The sequence below is a fragment of the Anas platyrhynchos genome, chromosome 2, assembly GCF_047663525.1.
Source record: "Anas platyrhynchos isolate ZD024472 breed Pekin duck chromosome 2, IASCAAS_PekinDuck_T2T, whole genome shotgun sequence".
NCBI lineage: Eukaryota > Metazoa > Chordata > Aves > Anseriformes > Anatidae > Anas > Anas platyrhynchos.
The window spans coordinates 16,522,233-16,541,621 of NC_092588.1; the positions used below are offsets into that span (position 1 = coordinate 16,522,233).

Here is a 19,389-nt window from a genome sequence, read left to right on the forward strand (position 1 = left end):
AAACTCCCCTGGCGCAACTTAAGCCCATTCCCCCTCGTCCTGTCACCAGGTACGTGGGAGAACAGGCCAACTCCCACCTCACTACAGCCTCCTTTAAGGTACCTGTAGAGAGCAATAAGGTCGCCCCTGAGCCTCCTCTTCTCCAGGCTGAACAAGCCCAGCTCCTTCAGCCGCTCCTCATAGGACTTGTTCTCCAGGCCCCTCACCAGCTTCGTCGCCCTTCTCCGGACCCGCTCAAGCACCTCGATGTCCTTCTTGTAGCGAGGGGCCCAAAACTGAACACAGGACTTGAGGTGCGGCCTCACCAGAGCCGAGTACAGGGAGACAATCACCTCCCTAGCCCTGCTGGTCACACGGTTTCTGATACAAGCCAGGATGCCGTTGGCCTTCTTGGCCACCTGAGCACACTGCTGGCTCATATTCAGCCGACTGTCCACCATCACTCCCAGGTCCTTCTCTGCCTGGCAGCTCTCCAACCACTCATCTCCCAGCCTGTAGCCCTGCTTGGGGTTATTGCGCCCCAGGTGCAGGACCCGGCACTTGGCCTTGTTGAACTTCATGCAGTTGACCTCAGCCCATTGGTGCAGCCTATCCAGATCCTCCTACAGAGCTTTCCTACCCTCGAGCAGATCGACACATGCGCATAGCTTGGTGTCATCTGCAAATTTACTGAGGGTGCACTCAATGCCATCATCCAGATCATTGATGAAGACCGGCCCCAGCACCGAGCCCTGGGGGACGCCACTAGTGACTGGCCTCAAACTAGACTTGACTCCATTTACCACAACTCTTTGGGCCCAGCTATCCAGCCAGTTTCTAACCCAACGAAGCGTGCGCCAGTCCAAGCCAAGAGCAGCCAGTTTCTTGAGGAGAATGCTGTGGGAGACGGTGTCAAAAGCCTTGCTGAAGTCAAGGTAGCCCACACCCACAGCCTTTCCCTCGTCCACCCAGCGCGTCACTTTGTCATAGAAGGAGATCAGGTTCATCAAGCAGGATCTGCCTTTCATAAACCCATGCTGACTGGGCCTGATCGCCTGCTTGCCCTGCAAGTGGTGCGTGATGACTCTCAAGAGGATCTGCTCCATGAGTTTCCCTGGTACTGAGGTCAAACTGACAGGCCTATAGTTTCCCGGGTCTGCCCCCCAGCCCTTCTTGTAGATGGGCGTCACATTTGCTAGCCGCCAGTGGACTGGGACCTCCCCCGATAGCCAGGACTGCTGATAAATGATGGATAGGGGCTTGGCCAGCTCCTCTGCCAGTTCTCTCAGTACCCTTGGGTGGATCCCATCCGGCCCCATCGATTTGTGCACATCTAAGTGCCTGCCGTAGCAGGTCACCAACCAGTTCTTCGTGGATAGTGAGGGCCACATCCTGCTCCCCATCCCCTTCCACCTGTCTTTAGGAAGGGCCAAAAGGAGGACCTAGGGAACTACAAGCCAGGAAGCCTCACCTCAAGGCACCAAAAAAAGTTTTGGCGTGATGGGGTTTCTGTGATGGGAAAATGTTCTCTGGATTTTCAGTGCCTAATAATATGATTGTATTCACACTACAGTACTATATAGTATTACACTACAGTACTATTGTATACACACTACAGTATTTTCTGCAATGGAAGCAGTTATTTAACTCTATCCAGCTGCCTATCTTCATGAAAATTTTATCAGTGTTTTTCAAAATCTCTTTATGATAAAATATCTTTATGGTAAAATCTGATTAAATAAAGTGGGAAGAAGCCAAGCTGAAACTTATATTTATATGTGTATAATAAATTCAGCATCAAGTTTCAGTAATGTAGTCCTTGGCTTCTCTTGGGTTATGTTAATCATATGTACTCCGTTCTTCTAAGTATAATGTTTAATTTATGTGACAATAATTTATGCTGTCGTTGAATTATTTAACTTTCAGGTAGTCTGTGTTGGAATGTGTTTTTCTATAAGCAATGTGTTTTCCTTTGATTCTAACTGTTACACTGACACCACGATGGAAATAGCATGTTATGCATTTTATTACTGCATTACATGTGTGCTTTGGGAATTGTCGCTTAATGCAAATACTCCAACAGCCAATGGCCAATGAATTGTGTGATTTCTTTTCTCAGCCAGTCTGCTTCTTATTTTTGATTTTCTTTGCTGTTTCTGCACTGAAGATATCCAGATAAGGACACAGTATTCACATTGCGTCAGCATTGATGACACATTTTATTTTACATTTTATCTTTTTAAATTCTTTTGATAAGAAATTGAGTGTGCTGACCTAGGTCATTTTCCTCATGTACCTCTAAATTAATCTAATGAGTAAAAATCTTTCTTTAATAAATCCTGTATAATGCCATCAGTCCAGATGGAATTGCAAAATTGGTCCATCAATACACACACCATCCCATCATCTTTTTAAGCATTATGATATGACAAGTATTGGATAAGGAGTATAGAGATGGAATATACGTCCGCATGTTGATAGTAGGGAGTTAGAGGCTATTGTCAGAAGAATGTTTGGAAAACTGACAAATGAAGCTAGTTTTAAACTTTTAAACTATTTTTTACTAAACACATATATTATCAAGATACTTTGTTCAAACAGTTCTTTCATATTATTAATTAGTGTCATTACATATACAAAGTTGCTAGTCTTGAAGTGATATCCTTGCCAGTCGTTCTTGTGTAATGGCTGGGACATCAGTTTGTAGTTCCTTGTGCTTATCTTGCAATAGTTTTTCTTGGGTGCTTCCTATGTGCAGTTCTAAGCATCTTTGCCCCTGTGGTGATCAGATTGCTGACAAAATGCTTATGTATTGTGTTTATCTGTGGCATTCGCAAAATGCATGAGAACTATCGGTTACATTGTTAAACTAGTTACGTTGCTTTAGGAAACTTATATTGGAGTTCAAAATAAGCTAATATTAATTAAACCCTGATTACCCGATTGAAGCAGTTTTAATGCCTAGGAGTCATAGACCTCTGCTTTAGCTACAGGAGTGGGAGATAAAAAAAAAAAAAAAAAAAACAAGTTGGGGGGGAGAATCCTAGCTTCAGCACTGATGTCCTACCTGGTGTGAAGTTACTGGCATTGAAGTAAGATGTTCATACTCAGTGCCTTTTGATATTTATTTAATTCAGACACTTCAATAGCATGATTCCATTGTATTTTTGTATTTCATTTTCAACATGCTACAAATAAAGAGTGATGGATTATCACATAAGATAGCCAGATACTGTAAATTCTGATTTTAATTATGCTTATCAGGAGAGCACTTTAGCAGCAACAATATGTATTCATACTTTTGCATTTACCAATATGTGTTCAGCTTTTTGAATGCTCTGAAGAGGTTTTAAACTTAATGGAAAACAGGACAGTTCACAAGGCTTTATAAAATGGGATCATTTAATGTCTTGTATTTTGAAACATTTTATTTTTTCAATAGAGTACTTTATGCCTTCAATTCAAACTAAACTCAATGTGAGCTGGAAATAAAAAACTTCTTATCCAATATAATGCATTTAGTTGCATTTTCTTTCTAGCTGTATGTGCAGTGTTGTTTCAGATTTGTGATCAAAACAGAGTTGATAACTTATTGACATTTTAACAGAACAGTGCTTGTAGTGCCAAGGCCTCCATCTCTCACTCTGTCCCCTCTCATTTCTCACTCTGTCCCCACAGCAAGTAGGCTAAGAGTGGGCAAATGACTGGGAGGAGACACAGCTGGGACAGCTGTCTCTATAGAGACCAAACAGATACCCCCTTTCATATAATGTCATTCAGAGCATTAAAACTGCAGAAGTTTTTCCGAAGTAGCTATTGTTCAGAGAATGACTGAGCATATGTCTACTGGTAGTGTGTGATTGCTTTTGCATCATTTGTTTTTATTGTTTTGGTTTGGTTTGGTTTGGTTTGGTTTGGTTTGGTTTGGTTTGGTTTGGTTTTGTTTGGTTTGGTTTGGTTTGGTTTTGGTTTTGGTTTTCCTTCACTTCTTAACTTGTCTTTATCTTGACCCAGAAGTTTCCTTGCTACCTCCCTTCCAATCCTTTCCCCCACCCCACTGGGAAGTGACTGAGTGGGCAACTGTGTGGGGGCTGACCTGACAGCAGGGATTAACCCACCACACCTGTGGTAGGTCAGTGAAAGTTTGGAATTTGACATTTTTATGAAAGCAATCACTCAAGCTCATTTTTATTTAATATGTGCAAAACAAAGCCTGAGATATGTCTACCCATCAATGCTTAAAAGAACATGTATTACCAGCATTTGTAGCACATACCCTATTCAAGGATGAGTAGGGGAATAAAGGATGAATATTGTAATCAAGAGAGGCATTTTCAGAATTCCTTTCCATATTCTCACAGGAATGGCATTTAGTATAAGGTCTGACATCAGGGATTTCAGAGTTTTAATTCCAAGACCTCTCTAGACAGTTACTTGCTCTTCAGCTGACCTCTATTTCAGTCTGAGAAGTACACATATCAAATGTGGTCATACAGTTTGTACATATAGAGTGCCGTGAACCATAATATCAATAAAAGTACTGAGGCATCCTTAATGGAAAACAGCATTGTATATCATTTTTAAAGCTCAGTTCTGCTCTCCAAGAGCATTATTCCGTGTTTTGCCATGTATTTGAATCCTGGTAATAGACATTTTTGTAACTTTTAGTAACTGATAAGAAGCAAGTGAAAATAAAAGATAAATTCCTGGACCACAATTCAAGTACTTCTTAAAATGGAAGTTAAACAGCAAAATGGACACCAAGCTGGGATTTTAGATTGACTATTATGCATGCACTGTAATTTTCCAGTAAAAAATCTATAATGATTTTGGGCACAGATCTTTTATGCTTTGGATTCATATGGTGAATCCAAAACTCAGAACCATGGAATAGATCTGAATATGGCATTACTACCTGTTGAGTAAATGATGCATGAAATAAGAATGATATATATCAGTGGCCCTAATGGTTCTAAAGGAATGGCTCTTTAAGATGACCTTAAGTGGCTTATATATGAGAACATACGTATAACATTTTTGATTACAGTGGACAAAATGCAAAGATTTTAATATAAAGAGATGGTATGATGGTTGTAGGCAGGGGTGGAAGTGGGGGGTGGGTGGGCAGGCATGTAGGTTTGCAAGAAATACCAAACTGCAACTTGGAAATATATATATATGTATATTATTGTGTTTTTTTGTTTGTTTGTTTGTTTGTTTGTTTGTTTTTGTTTTTGTTTTTGTTTTTAAAGTAGAAGGGAGGAATATGATGTGTCAGGGTAAAGCTCTTATCTTGTGCACACTGACAGACATTGTAATTACTGCTCCAGTGCAGATGTCAGTACAGCCTAAGGAAGGTCCAGTCACTCTCAGTGTTGGTAGAGCAACTTGACTTCAACACATAGTAGTTCCACTGAGGGCACTTTGCTTTTCTATGATTTTGTATGCCTCTGTTCAAATGTTCCTATCAGATCTCTGCATTGGAGGTTCTTTGTAGCCAATCAGATCAGTCCACAATAACAGTATATATTTTTCCACAAGATTCTGATACTGTTCTGACAGCTGTTGATCTGTGGCCAGTGCCAAGGCTTGTTACATTCAATTCTTGTTCATGTTATCCTGTTGCCATGGTTTGATACAGTCTGTTTTCAATGTACTACACTCTTGATCAAGTTTAGGGCATGGTACTTCCATGTCATGGAATCACAGAACCAGAATTACTGAAGGCATCTCTGTGTAAAACCTCGTCCAACCCCTTGCTTAAAGCAGGACTACCTACAGCAGGGTGCTCAGGACCATTTCCAGTAGGATTTTGAGTATCTGAAAGGACAGAGATTCCACAGTGTCCCTGTACAACCTGTTCATGTGTTCAAACATACAAAGAAAATAAAAAATAACCAACCAAATAAAAACTCTTTAAACTGAATTTCTTGTATTGAAAGAATGAGCCCAAAAATGGATGCATTACTCTAGATGCAAGGTAACTGGCCTCCAACTGAACATTATACCACTTCATACACTTCACCACACTATGAGCCTGGGAGTTCAGCCAGTTTTTAATACACTTTGCTGTCACTTTATCTAGTTCATATTTTACCATTTTGTTTATGAAGATGTTATGAAAGACATTGTTGAAAGCCATGCTGAAGAGAAGATAATATCCATGGCTCTACCCACATCCACCAAGCCAGTAATATATTTGTAGATGGCTAATTGTCTCAGCATTTCTCCTTAACAAATCAAGGCAGACTACTTCCAGTCACATTTTTTTGTGCTTCATGCATATCAAAATGGTCTCCAAAAGGTTTGGTGCTGTTGCCTTTCCAGTGATCAAGGTGAGGCTGACCAGCTTGTAGCATTCCATATCCCCCTTCTTGCCTTTCTTGAAGATAGGAGATACATTTGTTTTTTTTTCCAGTCCTCAGGAACTTCCTCCAGTCACCTCCACGTTTCAAGTATAATTGACAAGTGGCTTACGGTGACATTTACTGGCTTGTGGGTGGATTCCATCAGATCCGGATAAATTATGTATGTCCAGTTTATTTACGTGTTTCCTAGCCTAATTGCCTAACCCTTTACCATTAAAATTAATTCTTGCTTGCTTTGGGTTTTGTCTCTGGTCTGGGATTCCTGAAGGCAAGTCTCACCAAGGGGAAAAAAATAAATAAAAAATAAAAAAGTACTTTGGAGTACTTTGGCCTTTTCCATGTCCAAAGGCCCCTGCACCATTAACAGAATGCTCGTCTCCTTTTTCTGCTGATAAATCTGTAGAAGGTATTACACATCTGTGTTTGGAATTTTTCATCAAGGCACTGTAGAAAATTTGTGGATTGCTTGTGATTTGCTATGAATCCTCCCTCCAGGAGATCTCAGGGCAGTTCAAGACCCCAAGTGGACCACGGCCTGTAAATATGAGCTACTTCCAGTTGTGTTAAGAAGGCAGACAATTGCCTTCTGCACTTCTGTATCTACTTCTACCTTCTTATCTGGTAATCAACTACAGTTCTCACCTATCACCTCATCACCCGCATTGGTCTAGCCTCTAATCCTGATTCATAAGCTTTCATCTGTCTCATTGTCTGTTTGCTAGGCAGTGTTCTATGTTGTGGAGTAGTAACTGCTGTTCCTTCATAACAAGTTCAGGTCTGTCCTGGTCTGTCCTTCATAAAAGTATATCCAGTATTCCATTTCAGTTCTCCAGTTGTGTGAGCTACTCACAACAATTCTGTGACCCCCTTGAGATCACATAGCTCTATAAGGGCATGCAGACCTGTACTTATTCCTGTTTGTTTGCCATGCTGCAAGCATCACTGTACAGGCACTATAGTAATAAAACAGTAATGTACAACATCTTTAACAGTATTTTTAACAAAGTTTCTCTGCATTCATTAGGTAATTTGGACTATTTTCTCATTAAATCATTAATAAGACAAAAAAAAAAAAAAAAAAAAAAGAAGTGTCTGCATATATATATAATATTCCTTTTTGTCCCTATGAATACTTTGAGTGTAACAAGAAAACAAGAAACCATCTGGAGGCAGGATGCAACATAAGTAGCAGAGGCATTTAGACAACAGGAAGGAGATGTAATTAACTTCTACTTCAAAAACTTCTTTATACATCCCTCAAGCAAATTATTGAAACTTTTATTTCTAAATACTTCTGTGGTGTAAAAATCTTTCTCTTCATGTTCTGATTTTAGTTTTCCAAATTTGAATGTGTCTGTGAACTTTTCAAATGCAAGCAGACTTAAATTAAGTTTGATAAATTTTGGCAAACAAGATAAAAGAGCTGTCAGATCAGTCATCATAAGTTGGCTGAGAAAATATCTTCTGAAGAGGTTAAGTCCTGCTCCTCTCTTTTGGTGAAGCACTAGTCACAGATCACATTCAGGAGTACTGAATTTTAAGGTCTGTGCATAATTAAGCAAGTACAGAAATCTTGACTCTGAAATCTTGAAAACATTTTGTCATCCTTAGCCATTTTAATCTGGGATAAAAGGCAGTTTTTTTTAGGTACCTAAAAAATTTTAGAAGTAAAGAGAACACACATGCGCAACAAAAATCATGTTTCCTGCATTGTATGGTGCCCAACAAGGATACACCCTGTTGTTTAGGTGTTTATAGACCTGTAACTGTCTATTTTAGATCTATACTTGCATTTTTCTTCAGTTTATAAAGTACATTATTTCAAGTTGCATGTTTCTTATAATTTGTTTGTCATGAGGTTAGAAGGGTCAAAGGACTAGACAATGAAAAGTATTATAGATTCTTTTCCCAGTAAGCATATTGAATGCTAAGTTACTAATAGAGGAAATTAATAAGGGTTGATTGTATGGTGCTGTATTTAAAAAGAGATTCAAGTGGTCTCATTCCACAGTGTTTATAGTAAAGATAAAAATTATTTAATATGTTTACATTGCGATACTTTCTCCATTAGATGGTGTGAAATTTTTATAAATTTTTTTATAAATAAATAAAATAAAATATAGTCAATGCAACAAGTCAATGCACTTGTTCTGAGAAAACAAACAAAAACTTTAAATGCTGGGTCCAGAGAGCTGAAATAAAACAAATAGAAGTTTTTTTTTTTCCTTCCTGCACTAAACAGTGCAGTATATATGCAGGGAGATAAATAATAATAACAGCAATAACAGTAATAATAATAATAGGATAATTCAGACAACTCACATTTATTTTTTGTTTGTTTGCTTATTTTTTCAATTTTGTTGTTCTTGTTGTTCTTTCCTATATGTAAGCTATCATAAAAATGATAGGACAACTTGTTTTGGGACCCTGGATGTTACCAAATCCAACACACCTCTCAAAACTAAAGACAGAAATGTTTGGTTGGGGCTTTGTGCAGTTCAATTTTGAAAATCTCCAAGGATGAAAGTTCCACATGTCTCTAAGGGTAACCCAGTAGTATGGTTAGCCTCTGTAGCAGTGATATTTTTTTCCTCATATCTAAATGGAATATACTTTCAATATGCCTCTTGTCCTTTTCCTGTGCACCATGGAAAAAGTTTAACCCTATCTTTTCCATAGCCTTCTTCTATGTAGTCAAAGATCAGATGTTCCACCCAACCAACTCAAAATTTTTGAAACTTTAAATATATATTTTCTTTACTATACATATAAACATATTTTCTATTTGATTCAGCTCCTCAAATAGCATAATTCTTATGAATGAGATCTTTAAAAGTTTATATTATTGTAAGTATAATAAACATTATTTACTGTACTATCTTAAAGGTATAAACACTTCGGAAACTTGAAATATTGTTTACGGGTAAAGAGGAAGCACACCTTACATCTAACTAAAGCCAAGAATTTTCTGTTAGCTTGATAGAAATACTAATAGTCTAAACATTATTAGTCTGTGTGTTGAGTCTGTCACCACCACAGTCTGGATCTTCGTGTTTCAGTAAAAGAAAGAATAGTAATGTGCTTGGAATTGTTATTCCATGGTTTGAGCATGCTATGGCTACAAAGAAATAAGTCTGCAAATAAATCTTCCAACTCACAAATTTCACTGTCAGGGAATTAAGTAAGGGTTTAGTCCCACCTTAAGGATTTGGTTGTAGATTAGTTAAAAAAAAAAAAAAAAAAAAAAGAGAGAGAGAGAAGAGAGAAGAGAGAATAGAGGAGAGAGGAAAAGGGGAAAGGAAGGGAGGGGAGGGAAAGATACTAAGATACTGTACTGTACTTACTACTCAGGTCTTGACACATCCAAATTGTGGGTACATAAGACATTATTCTTAAATGTCTTAGGACAGGCAAGTTATCATGTACAAAAAGAAGACACAAGACACATTCTACCATTCTACCATCTTTTCAGAGTCTTGGACTCAGTTCACCAAAATGTATGCAGGTGTGAACATAGTTGTACTAGGTTTCTCCAGTAAGCCACTACAGAAAAGGAGACACTTTCTGTGGACAAATCCTCTCAGGTATGTGCTATTGATGCTCCCTTTTTGAGGGAAGTTGTATAAAAACAGCTCTTGACATTTAAGAGTTGTTTGTCAGGTGACAACTTATTCAAGGTTAAAATGTGTCCACCATACAGTTTTGTCAAATAATTCTATTATGTATCCAGAGATTTTTGAGAAATGAGATTATTTTCTAAGAGGCACCTGTCAACTTAATTTTGAATTGACTTTTTTATGTAACTATAAATTTTTCAAAATTCTAATTAAGTACTATTAATAAATTAATTTAAAACCATAGTGTTAGCAACTTGATGTACACGATAATAAAATATATTTTAGTGATGTTTATGATACAAATCAAGAGAAATAAAGAAGTCCACTACTCTATTGAAATTCCAATTTTGATTTTATGTTACTATTTAATTAAAACATTCACAAAATATCTATATTTTGTTAGGTTTTATCAAAAATCACTTATTCATTTTTTTCCTAATGTAGCCAACTTGGTAATATTTGTCAAAATGGAATTCAGAAGTTGGAATATTTAAATATTTATATAAATATATGTTTCTTTTTGGAAGTATAGTTTTGAGATGGCAAGAAGGAACTTTAGGTGAAGATGAATCAATAATACATTTTGAATCAATCTTTTAAAGTAGAAGTATTATGAGCTTGGGCAACATTTGAATTTCAGAAATTGTATGGACAGACTTTTCTGTTCAACTGCTTTCTTGTTCTTATCATAACAAGTTTTTACATTTACCTGGTGTGAATCCCTCTTCAGTTTACTCCCATTGTTTCTTGGTCTCTGTGCACCACTGAAAAGAGAGCACCTCTGTTGTTTCCCTGTAGACACTGGGAGCTGCTGTTATCATCCCCTGAAGCTGCCTCTTCTCTGGACTGTACCAGACCTATTCCCTGAGCCTTATCTGTGCTCCAGTCCTGACAGTCCTGGTGATTCTTTGCTGAATTCACTTTAGTTTATCAATATCTTTTTGGGAGGGGTGCCCAGAGCAGGAATTGTTACATTGTGCTACACAGAAACCAGCTGAACCAAACCCATAAGAGGATGATTGGAGGACAGACCTCTCCCTTCCAGGATGACTATGAAACTCAACCTTCCCTTCATCTTGCTCTGATTTCAGCAATGTTCTGCATTTCCTTAGATTGCAGCAAACATCTCAGAACACAGGAAAGTTTCTATTTTCCATGCTGTGGTGTGGATGTGTACTGCTCATTCATAGATCACTATCTTCATCTGCTTTCATGAAGGCTACTTTCTAGATGGGTCTTTCACATCCTGCCCACTGCACTCCTCATCCAAGAGGGTACCACTTGGCCAGTGGGTGCCAAGGGGAGAGTCATCTCGTCCTCCCCTCGGCTGATGTGAATGGCACTAGGTGCTGAAACCAGGATGAGTCAAACAGCCTTCCTCCCCACCTCATTTTATCAGAACAGAAATTAATGTTTTGCACAGTACATTGCCATCAGATAAATAAAACAAGTACTGCTTTACATTTTTAGGTAATGGTCACATTCGTATTTTACACATTAGCATAATCATCTTTGTCACTGTGATCATTCTGCCATGTTACTAGAAAATGTATGCTTTTCCAATTGGAAACTCTTCAGCACAGTGTTACTCAGAAGAAGAACACTCACAAGAGGATATACAGCTGTAGGCCAACACCCCTGTTTCTGATAATCTCACTGAAATGCAATCTATTAACCGTTAACATAATTCTTTAATTATTTATTCAGGTGTTGCAAAACAAAAGGAAACAAACCTTATTGCATTAAATTCCTTACAGATAACACCTTTCATGCCCCTTTACCTGCTTCAGCTTCACTCTAGACTCCTCCTGCCCCTTTCCAGTCTCCACTCTTGCCTTGCTGAGTGCTGCTGAGTACTGCCCCATCTCACACTCAGAACCACTGGCGAGGAGGATGGGGGGTTATCATCTGCTGGTTTCCATTTTTTCCTGATCCTTGTTTCCCATGCTTCTCCTTTGCTCCAGCATGGGTTCTTCCAGGGGCCACGCAAAGGGGTGTAGATTACTATACTTTTCATTGTGTCAACTGTTCCCCTTTATGGGTCTCCAGTGCTGTCACCCACCCAAGGCAGCTGTTGCCCTTTTCCACTTGTGTCTGAGCAGAGGCTGCTCAAACAATTGTGTTGGTGTTGGTAGTGTTTTCTCAATAGCATCACTCATTTTTGTGATTCTGTCTCAGAAGAGGCAAGTTAGGAGGTAATTTATTCCATTTAACTTCTGCAAGAGCACAGTGTAAGCTCCTGAGCTTCCTCACCTTTTTAGCTGCAGAAGCTATTATTTGTTTTTTTTTTTTGCTGGCTGTCAAATTTGTATAAATTGTACAGTTATACTGAACATAGAAGTGCAAAATGAAGGATTTGAGGATGTGAATCATGTCATTTTATTTTATTCCTGGGTTTATTTGGGATCTAAAATCCCTGTGAGTTTTACAAGTCACAGCACTAAGCCAAAGCAAACAAATCTTCATTGTCCTTAAGAGATGTTCTATGTCCCTTTCTTCAAAAGAAGGATCAATTTTATGTAAGTCATTAATGACAAATCATCAAAACTATCCTTAAAGATTTTCAGTTGAATCACAGAATCACAGAATCACAGAATTTCTAGGTTGGAAGAGACCTCAAGATCATCGAGTCCAACCTCTAACCTAACACTAACAGTACCCACTAAACCATATCCCTAAGCTCTACATCTAAACGTCTTTTGAAGACTTCCAGGGATGGTGACTCCACCACCTCCCTGGGCAGCCCGTTCCAGTGCCTAACAACCCTTTCAGTAAAGAAATTCTTCCTAACATCTAACCTAAAACTCCCCTGGCGTAACTTTAGCCCATTCCCCCTCGTCCTGTCACCAGGCACATGGGAGAACAGGCCAACCCCCACCTCTCTACAGCCTCCTTTAATGTACTTATACAGAGCAATAAGGTCACCCCTGAGCCTCCTCTTCTCTAGGCTGAACAAGCCCAGCTCCTTCAGCCGCTCCTCATAGGACTTGCTCTCCAGGCCCCTCACCAGCTTCGTCGCCCTTCTTTGGACCCGCTCAAGCACCTCGATGAAGAATGTTTAGTAATTATTTCATTTACATTTCTGAACACCATAAGGCTATTCTGAAGATAATTTACAGGGAAAGGTAGTGTGTGCAAAGTAGTATTCTTTAACAGAGAGAAATCTGCTAGAAAATGACATTGCCTATTGAGCTCCTTACAAATATTTTTGTGTTGATCTATGTAATTTATTACTGAATTTATTTTCAAATTTCATAGATAACTATATAGCAGACTTTAAAACTGACTAAGTTTTTCACATAGCAGGTTACATAAGTTCTTCATTCTGATAATTTTCCTTTAAAAGATCAGAAATATTTTATGCTAATAAAACAGTAAACAGGAGCTGTGGTAATATTTTATGCTAATAAAGCAGTAAACAGTAGCTGTGGTGAATTTTAATATTACAGTAGAATTTGACATGTTAATCTTAGTTGACCTTACAACAACAACAATAAAAAAAAAAAAAAAAAAGCATATTTGAAAACACTGAATCACAGAATGTTTAAGGTTGGAAAGGACTTCTAGAGACCTTCTCATCTAGAGAGGGTCTAGAGACCCCCTGCTTAAACAAGAAACACCTAGAACAAGTTGCCCAGGACTGTGTCCAGGTGGCTTTTGTAGGTCTCCAAGGAGGGAGACCACAATGTCTCTGGGCAATCCATTTCAGTCCTCCATCACGTACTATCATGTACTGTGGAGAAATGCTTCCAGAACCTCTTGTGTTCTAGTTTGTTCCCATTACCTCTTGCCTTGGCACTGGGCTCCACTGAAAAGAGCCTGGCTCCATTGTCTTTGCAGCCTCCTTTAAGGTGTTTATACATATTGATAAGACACATAGTTAGTGTTACCTGTTCACCTATACTAATTATTTGCAAAATCATTGGAGTTTCTCAAAGAATTTATTGCTTTTAATGTAAAGATATTTTGTGACCTTTGACAAGGTAGTTATTAATGTGTATATTTAAAAGAACTAATTACTGTTACATGATTAAAAGGAGACAGTAGAATGCTGACTGCTTTAGGCTGCTCATCCAATTTGCCTGACATAAGTCTTCCTAAAATTTAGATGAGCAGACCACATTACGTCTGGAGTTGTACCTGAACTACACTAAGTGAGTAGTGTCCCATGAATCCATAGAGTGTGTGTGGCTAAGATCATAGTACAGAATAATTGCTACAGGTCATCTCAGCTTTTCTTGATGGATTCCTTCTAAAGTGTCTCTGTTTGCTCATAACTTTTATTAGCTGCTATAAAATCATTGTTTTAACTAGGCAAGCTGCTACACTGTTTCTTACATTATTCTTAAGACTAGATAACAGATGTCAATTACTCTGTGAAGTTGAGTTATACACTTAAGTTCAACTGCTCAATGCACTATAAATATCTAGATAGATCAGATGACAGGATGCATTGTGTGCCAAATTAAAATTTGATTAATAATGCAATCTCATTGAACTGTCACTGAAATCAGTGAATTTGCATGGTCTATAAATCACTCATAGCATTGCCTGTCTTTGATCATCTGTCTTCTTGAAAATTACAGTTCAATGTTCGTGTAATTTTATTGTGAATAGCACCAAAACCTAGATGAATAAGCAGAAAATAAAGTTTAAATAAGAGAGGACTAACTAGAGAAAAATATTTTCAAAATTCAATATGAAAAACGGAATAATGAACAGCAAACAAGGAAGATGTTCATGTGTTTAAAAAACAAAATTTTATGAAATTAATTTTTACCAGAAATTACACAAATATTTCTTCCTTTTCATGGTATTTAATAAGAAAATAAAAAATAGCATGTATTTTTGTATAAAATTAGAAATCTGTGTACGCCCAGAAAAAAAGCTGAAGAAAACCCTTCTAAACCTTTATACTCTCACAATCATCACTCACATCATAATAGCAGAGATACTCCCTCTCCTTATGAACCCTCATGCATATTCAAATAGAGATCTTCATCTGAATTCTTAATACCTCAAAAAGCTTTTCTAAGCCAAGTCCCCACTTGCATATCACTTTGAAAAATCTTCCCCTTGCAGCATATGGTTAAGATCAGAGAAGTATGTTTGCAAAAGTGACATCTTGGCAGTGTGCATACTTTTTGCATTTATGCCTTTGTATCACATTTGCAAGTTTGACGGCTAGATAAATTTTCTGAATATGTGATAAAATAAATTTAATTTGTTTTTTGAAAATAGGGAGTAGGTATTTTAAAAGAGTATTTTTTCTTTAAATGCCATCCATATTTGCTATGTGTTTGGAACTGCATAATTTCAGACTGTACCAAGTCTTACCCAAGTATTGTCTTGTCATCACTCCTTTGTATCATTTCTATTCTCCTCCATGTTTGGTAACTGGAAATTAAAAGAAATAGTATGCAGTTCTTTCAAGGCATTTAGGTGCTTAGCTGCTGTTTAGATACTACATTTTGATTTCAGTGATTGTAATGGTAGATATTTAAGTATCTTTGAAGATTTGCATCTCAGTAGTTTGACAGAGGTAATTCAGAAAGTTGTGGCAAGGTAAAGAAATAGAGAAATATGGATTCTGAGTACAGAAATTCTGAGTACAAAGTTTATCTTTCTCCTCTTTCTCCCTTGTTCATATATTGTCATTAAACTTGTCACCTAGTGATACAAGTTAGTTTTCATAAATATTTTCTCTCTTACTAGTTATTCTTTTATTTGTTATGTCAGAGCTGACATCTAAACAATTCTTCTGTTTGAATGTGATAGAAATATAGAATATTGAGTATAGAGAAACAGCTGCTAAAAGAAGACTCTATAGAAACAGTTTTTAAATTAATTTTATTTGTAAGTGTTTTATGCATTCTGAAGTCAACTCCTGTTGAAGTCAGCTCCTGTTGACTTCAGTGTTTCTCAGCCTTCTTGAAGGCCTACTATCTTTTCCGGTGACTTCACAGTCTAAGGTACCAAACATTTTCATGATGTTTAATAAACATTGATGTTATTTAGCCCTTTCCCAGACAAGCTTTCCCTTAGCCTTTGAGGATCTGACTACAAGACTAGTGCCAAAACAAAACAAAATAAAACAAAAACAAACAAAAACCAACCAACTAACCAACTAACCAACCAACCAACTGAAAAATATATAAATTATACTATAGGTGAAGTGATAAATGAACACAGCAAAATAATTCTGTTGGTTATTGGGCTAATACTTGCATTACAAAGGCTAAGAAGATATATGGTATGCTTTTGGTTACATTAAGAACAATTAAACATTAGTATCACTTTAATCACTTTGCTACACGAATCAGACCAAAATATGTGATATTTTCTCAAGGCCATTTTGTTGATGGTGACAAAATTACATTTTGGCAAAAATCCCTACGAAGAGATTTCTGAGCTCAGAAATAGCAGACGATCATTGACACAGCCTCTATTTTTAAACACGCTCACTCTATTTATTCTCTTAACTATTAATATAGTAGAGCAACATTTTTAATGAACAGCTTTTATATTACTAGGAACTAGGCTAGGTTTCTCCATAACTCATTTATGAAAAGCAAAAATAATAAGTTCTGTAGTACAGCATTTTTCAAAAGTACTTCTGTTTTTGAGTCTGAGGGAAAGCTATTCCAAAATCTCTAGTGTTGCATGATACTCCTAATCTTCTGCTTTGAACTTGTTATATGTATTGAAAAATTATTCCACATATTACTATTTGTCTTCCCGGATTACATAAGCTTAATTAATTTAGCTAAAAAAATTTATCTTTAAGAACTTTTTCAAAACAGCAGATGATAAAACATGTAAATCAATATTTAATGTAACTATAAAGGTCCTTCAAAGTAATTTAGAAAGTATTTTCCACGTTGTTTTAATGGAAATTTTCCTTTTGAGAACTAATAGTTAAAAATTATTTTCCTGATGCTCCTCGATGCATAAAACCCAAACTTCATTATTACCTTTCATATACTGTTTTAGTTTTATTCCTTTCACAGTAAGGAAACTGATCATGTAATGTGTTGAGGCTCCTCAGTTTTGTTTACTTTTTGCATACTAAATGCACTGGTTAATTCATAAGATTAAACCCAAGAAGTGTTTTTACTTTAGGTGGTCTATGCGTTTACATAATAATCTAACAAAACTTTTAAGGGACAAAGCCTGCTGTTTTAAACTCCTAAAAATTACTATAATTAAGAGGTCTGTTACATTTATTTAAAATTTTCTTCCTTAGGATCAAGCCCCTATGTCAGTCAGAATTCTTTATAGCTTTTGTTCTGTGATGACTCTTTGGAAATAAAAATATAAAAATAATAAAAAATCCTTGTTAATTTTTCAGCAATATTGGCTGTTTATTTCAGGTTTCAGAGCACATTTTATTTGTGTTAACGTTCTAATTAAGCAGAAGCAAGAATTGCTTTTCAGGTACATGTATGCCTCAGACATTTGGCTAATAAACTGAATAAGTGAGATAAAAAGTGGGATATGGTATTTCCATCCAGTAAAAAGGTTTTTCCATATAAGTTATCTAAAAACACCACATTCAGGATAAATTTTATTAACTCATGGAAATATTTTTGTTATGATATCCTCAAAAACAATTTTTGAATTAATAGGCATATTATACCTGTAAACTGGAAAATACATAACAATTCAGTCATTTTCTCTTACCTTAGTAAAGAACGAAGCTTTTCCAACATAAGATTGTACATTAGAAAATGGAAACTTGGAAACTTATTTTGAAAAGAAAGAAAAAAAAAAGTATTTCAATGGTTGCATTTGAAAGAAATGATCGATTAAAAAAATAAATAAATAAAAAATGAAATTACTCTGATGTAAACATTTTTATGGTGAAATTGTGAAATTGTCTTGCATCTGACATTTGGGAAATCTTCCAGGAATGGCTTTCTTTTGAAAACTGATCAGCTGTTTGAGAGTTGGAAAAGATTATTGAAGAAAAATACTTAACCATCTCTAACGAGTCACAAAAATACAATTATGATAATACAAGTAGTGTAAATTGGATAGGATTCTCATGCTTCTTTCAGTATGATGTGGCTGCTGCACATCATGTGTAGACTGTGTGTAATACGGGTTAAACTCAATTTATTTTGTGACAACATTTTTGGTTAGAGCAAAAAAACTCATTAAATTTTTGCATGATGTTGTAAAATGAGTGGAAAAATGCTAATAAAAATAATAAAAAGTAGGTTATAAAAATATGTGCTGACTAAAATAATTTGAAGTAATTAAAAACTAAAGGAATTACTTGTTAACACTTTGAAGTTTCAAGTATTTCGAGTACAACTTGTTAAAAAAAATGAAATAATTGGTCACCTAAAAGATAGCAACATTATTTTTTGAACAAGAAGGGTGATTTTAATGACATTTAAGTTTTGTTTTGTTTTGTTTTTCACAGCTGAGGATGCTTGTGGAGGAACTATGAGAGGATCCAGTGGTATCATATCGAGCCCCAACTTTCCTAATGAGTATCATAATAATGCAGATTGCACATGGACAATTGTGGCAGAGCCTGGGGATACTATCTCACTCATATTTACAGATTTCCAAATGGAAGAAAAATACGATTATTTAGAAGTAGAAGGTTCTGAACCACCTACAATATGGTAAGCTACACACTACAATTTTAATTTGGTAAAAAACAAGGGAAGGAAAATGTGGAAGGATAACTTTTGTGACTTTTGCCTTTCTCACTACATCAGGCTTTCTTAAAGCTAAAAAAGGGGGAGAGGGCAGACAATTGTTATTGTTGCACATATTGATATATATGATGTATATTCATATTTTAATTGCATCTGTAAAATAATTTCAAAATATATTCCAAGAGTGGAATGTTGATATGAAAGGCACTGTAGACTTGTTCACCTCCTTGTTTGCTGATCTATCCATTCTAACCATATTAACCATATTAATTTTTAACCATATTAGAAAATGTATATTTTAAGACAGATTGGAAAGGGCGGTTGTGATGGTAAGGATTGGTGGAACTTTCAGGGAATTACAGGATGTCAGAAGGTGAATGGTGTCTTTTCAGCACAGAGCTGGGGAAAGAGCTGGTTTACACCTGTTGGTCACAGTTCTCTCTGGAGGAGTTTCTGCATGGAAAGCTATATATGTAGCCTCATTTTATAATACGGTGGGGATATTGTCAGTATTGCACTCATGAAAATGAGTCCACATTTTCATCCTGATCTGAGATACAACACCCTGGGTAGCCATAACACTTTTTGTCTTTATTTTAGTTGTATATATGCTATGTTCTATTTGTAGCTAATTTCTATTTATTGACTTTGAAGTAGCAAGAATATTTTTTCTAGGCTGGCTTCTGCAATTCCTGATCTCAGTGTAACTGCATTGCATAATACAAGAAGAAAGAGCAGTATACAAACTCT

At 36.6% G+C, this 19,389-nt stretch overlaps 1 protein-coding gene across 4 annotated transcripts in view; it reads left to right on the plus strand.

Annotated features, from left to right (window-relative positions):
* Nucleotides 1-19,389, plus strand: part of CSMD3 (CUB and Sushi multiple domains 3) — a 641,367-nt gene that overhangs the window by 165,149 nt on the left and 456,829 nt on the right. For all 4 annotated transcript variants that reach the window (XM_005009295.6, XM_038175100.2, XM_038175101.2 and 1 more), the window contains exon 5: nt 18,396-18,603. In XM_005009295.6, the coding sequence (XP_005009352.3) occupies nt 18,396-18,603 (208 nt within the window). The remainder of the gene's footprint in view (nt 1-18,395; nt 18,604-19,389) is intronic.